The 4,531-nt window shown below is 54.6% G+C and overlaps 1 protein-coding gene across 1 annotated transcript; it reads left to right on the top strand.

Annotated features, from left to right (window-relative positions):
• Window positions 1-9: 9 nt before the first annotated feature.
• LOC123966317 (mediator of RNA polymerase II transcription subunit 16-like) lies at window positions 10-4,435 on the top strand (the record flags this gene model as incomplete). Its single annotated transcript, XM_046042500.1, has 8 exons — window positions 10-27; window positions 1,484-1,589; window positions 1,672-1,827; window positions 1,940-2,160; window positions 2,832-3,038; window positions 3,324-3,534; window positions 3,892-4,025; window positions 4,154-4,435. Coding segments are annotated over 8 exons (1,320 nt in total), but the record flags the coding sequence as incomplete, so codon positions are not given.
• Between the last annotated feature and the right edge of the window lie 96 nt (window positions 4,436-4,531).

The following is a 4,531-nucleotide window of genomic DNA, read 5'->3' as shown; positions in this document are numbered from 1 at the left end:
AGGAGAACCAGAGAGAACTCAGAACAGGTAACCAGGAGAACCAGGGAGAGAACCAGTAGAACCAGAGGGAACTCAGAACAGGTAGCCAGGAGAACCAGGGAGAGAGAACCAGGAGAACCAGAGAGAACTCAGAACAGGTAGCCAGGAGAACCAGAGAGAGAGAACCAGGAGAACCAGAGAGAACCCTGAACAGGTAGCCAGGAGAACCAGAGAGAACCCTGAACAGGTAGCCAGGAGAACCAGAGAGAACCCTGAACAGGTAGCCAGGAGAACCAGAGAGAGGGAACCAGGAGAACCAGAGAGAACTCAGAACAGGTAACCAGGAGAACCAGTAGAACCAGAGAGAACCCTGAACAGGTAGCCAGGAGAACCAGAGAGAACTCAGAACAGGTAACCAGGAGAACCAGGGAGAGAACCAGGAGAACCAGAGAGAACTCAGAACAGGGAACCAGAGAGAACTCAGAACAGGTAACCAGGAGAACCAGGGAGAGAACCAGTAGAACCAGAGAGAACCCTGAACAGGTAGCCAGGAGAACCAGAGAGAACCCTGAACAGGTAGCCAGGAGAACCAGAGAGAACTCTGAACAGGTAACCAGGAGAACCAGAGAGAGGGAACCAGGAGAACCAGAGAGAACTCAGAACAGGTAACCAGGAGAACCAGTAGAACCAGAGAGAACCCTGAACAGGTAGCCAGGAGAACCAGAGAGAACTCAGAACAGGTAACCAGGAGAACCAGGGAGAGAACCAGGAGAACCAGAGAGAACTCAGAACAGGGAACCAGAGAGAACTCAGAACAGGTAACCAGGAGAACCAGGGAGAGAACCAGTAGAACCAGAGAGAACCCTGAACAGGTAGCCAGGAGAACCAGAGAGAACCCTGAACAGGTAGCCAGGAGAACCAGAGAGAACTCTGAACAGGTAACCAGGAGAACCAGAGAGAGGGAACCAGGAGAACCAGAGAGAACTCAGAACAGGTAACCAGGAGAACCAGTAGAACCAGAGAGAACCCTGAACAGGTAGCCAGGAGAACCAGAGAGAACTCAGAACAGGTAACCAGGAGAACCAGGGAGAGAACCAGGAGAACCAGAGAGAACTCAGAACAGGGAACCAGAGAGAACTCAGAACAGGTAACCAGGAGAACCAGGGAGAGAACCAGTAGAACCAGAGAGAACCCTGAACAGGTAGCCAGGAGAACCAGAGAGAACCCTGAACAGGTAGCCAGGAGAACCAGAGAGAACTCTGAACAGGTAACCAGGAGAACCTGAAAGAGAACTCTGAATGCACCACGGTGGAAGATGACCTGATGATTTTGCTGCAGACGGTGTACCATGTTTGGCGGGTTCTAATTTCAGTGCCTGAACCAAACAGTAGTGACGTTCGGTTCTGACAGATCTGAGAACATGAAGCACAGATAAGACTCGGCCCCACCGAACCTCCAGCAGCTGTAGAACCAGAGAACCTGACAGAATGTGTGTGTGTTGCAGGTTCTGCTGTGTGCGTCCAATCAGAGCGGCAGCATCGTGGAGTGCTGGTCCCTGAGGAAGGAGGGACTTCCTGTCAACAACATCTTCCAGCACCGGTCACCAGTCGGTAAGAAACGCACACCGGTCTATCTGGTTCTAACAGCTTTGGCGTGACGATGTTTGACCTCTGACCTCCTTGCCGTGTCCAGTCGGGGAGAAGCAGCCCACCATCCTGAAGTGGCGGATCCTGACCACCACCAACGATCTGGAGCGAGTGTCGGCCGTCGCGCTGCCCAAACTGCCCATCTCCATCTCCAACACCGACCTGAAGGTGGCGTCGGACACCAAGTTCTGCCCCGGACTCGGTGAGGACTTAGTACCAGAACAGTTATGACTCATTGTTACCCATCATGAACTCGTACCTGGGTCTTGGAGAACATTTAAACCCGCCTCACCTGCAGACTCCCTGTGTTTCAGGTCTGGCTCTGGCGTTCCACGACGGCAGCATTCAGATCCTCCACCGTCTCTCCCTCCACACCATGGGGGTTTTCTACGGCTCCTCGTCCTCTTCAGGTCAGAGGCCCGGAGACGAGTCCGCCATCAAACGCCAAAGAACCGGAGGCCCCGCCCTCCACTTCAAGGCCCTCCAGTTCTCCTGGACCTCTCTGGCACTGGCTGGAGTCGACAACCACGGCAAGGTGAGGGCACACGCGCCTGGAGAGCTGGAGGTCAGAGCGCTTCAGCCTCTGCAGGATCTCTTTGCCTTTCAGACCTGGAACCTTTCTGTCTTCACCTGTCTCTGAAGGTGGAGGTGATGCATTCAGGAGTCCTCTGTTATACTGAGCTGTGAGCTTCACCTGAAATATTATCATCATTTATTCATTTAGCCGACGCTTTTATCCAAAGTGACTTACAGCTGCTAATTATATCAGAGGTCGCACGCCTCTGGAGCAACGAGGGGTTAAGTGTCTCGCTCAGGGACACATTGGTGGATGGGTCACAGTGGGGAATTGAACCCGGGTCTCTCACACCAAAGGCAGGCGTCTTATCTATCACCACTAATATGGCTGCATACCAACATGCTGGCGTCCATGTTTGTTCGCCCGGCAGCTGGCGTTCTCTCAGGATTTGTGGGGTCGCCTACCTGTAGAGCCCCGAGTCTCGGGTGGATTTACTCAGCCGTCAGGTCTCCTTCCTGACAGCTTCGTCCAAACTTGAGTCAGGAAGAGCTCGGCGAGCTCGTTTCACTCAGACTGAGTCGTGTTTGAACTTGTGAAGGAAGAAAAAGACTTTCCTTTGTGGCCTCTGGTGTTTCTCTGTCAGCTGGTTAATGTTGTTGTTGTTGTTGTTGTTGTTGTCTCGTCCTCAGCTCCACATGCTGCGAGTGTCGCCCTCTATGGGTCAGGTGCTGGAGATGAACACGACCCTGCGCCACCTGCTGTTCCTGCTGGAGTACTGCATGGTGACGGGCTACGACTGGTGGGACGTCCTGCTGCACGTGCAGCCCACCATGGTCCACAACCTGGTGGAGAAGCTGCACGAGGAGTACATGAGGCAGAACCAGGCGCTGCAGCAGGTCAGCAAGGCATGATGGGAGAACGGCGGTAGATCAGACCGTAGAGCCGACTACATTAACGTGTACTGTAATCACCGTACCTGCTGACACTTAGCGGCCTCGGGTTCAGGTTAAACTACAGGCGGTTGTTTATAATTCAGATGGACAGAAAGCTGCTGAAGCTGGAAACATCTCTGCCGCCTTCAGCTGCGACATCTTTTCTGTTTACCTTCCTGATGTTCTCAGGAACTTCCCATGATGCCTCAGTGTAGCTGCTGTCTTTAAGCACAGTGATGTCTGTCTCAGGTCCTGGCGACGCGTATCGTGGCGGTGAAGGCGTCTCTCTGTAAACTCTCCACGGCGACGGCGGCTCGAGCCTGCGACTTCCACGCCAAACTGCTGCTGATCGCCATCAGCTCCACCTTAAAGTCTCTGCTGAGGCCCCACGTCCTCAACACACCAGACAAGAGTCCAGGAGACCGGCTGGCCGAGATCTGTGCCAAGAACACTGACACGGGTAAGAGACCCGAGGGACCTGGGGGACAGGTGAGGGACCCGAGGGACCTGAGGGAAAGTTGAGGGACAGGTGAGGGACCCGGGGGACCTGAGGGACAGGTGAGGGACCTGAGGGAAAGTTGAGGGACAGGTGAGGGAAAGTTGAGGGACAGGTGAGGGAAAGTTGAGGGACAGGTGAGGGAAAGTTGAGGGACAGGTGAGGGACCTGAGGGACAGGTGAGGGACAGGTGAGGGACCTGAGGGACAGGTGAGGGACCTGAGGGAAAGTTGAGGGACCTGAGGGACAGGTGAGGGAAAGTTGAGGGACAGGTGAGGGGACAGAAGGCATTAAATATTGATCTCTGATTGATGTCCTCAGATATTGACAAAGTGATGATCAATCTGAAGACGGAGGAGTTTGTGTTGGACGGCCCCCCCCTTCAGTCCCTGCAGCAGCTCATCCAGTGGGTGGGAGACTTTGTCCTCTACCTGCTGGCCAACCTGCCCAACCAGGTGAGCTAACGAGAGTCCCGGGTACGGAGAAGCTAAAGAGCAGCGTTCCTGCGCGGGGAACGTGAATCCTGAGTTCTCCATCTGGAGTGTAAGACCAGTAACAGCATGAGGGTTCTCCCGTCCTGCAGGGCTCCATGGTCCGGCCGGGGTTCGGCTTCATGAGGGACGGGGCGTCTCTGGGGATGCTGAGGGAGATGTTGGTGATGATCAGGATCTGGGGTCTGCTGAAGCCCGGCTGTCTGCCCACCTTCACCGCCACGTCCGACAACCAGGACAGCATGCAGCTGCTGTTCAGACTGCTCACCAAGCTGTGGCTCTGCTGTAAGGAGGTTTCACTGTTCCTGGTCCTGAGCAGGTCTCAGACTGCTCAGGACCTCCTGCTCTGTAGATCTTAGGATCTGTAAGTGAAGTGGGCTCCTGTCGATCCTCAGTGCGGTCAGCAGGAAGGCCCCTCGTGTACTCGTCACTGTGTTGTTTAGTTCGTGCCTCAGCCTTCACTGATTAAC

This window comes from Micropterus dolomieu, unplaced genomic scaffold, assembly GCF_021292245.1.
Source record: "Micropterus dolomieu isolate WLL.071019.BEF.003 ecotype Adirondacks unplaced genomic scaffold, ASM2129224v1 contig_13151, whole genome shotgun sequence".
Lineage (NCBI taxonomy): Eukaryota > Metazoa > Chordata > Actinopteri > Centrarchiformes > Centrarchidae > Micropterus > Micropterus dolomieu.
This window is presented reverse-complemented; position numbering and strand designations above follow the sequence as displayed.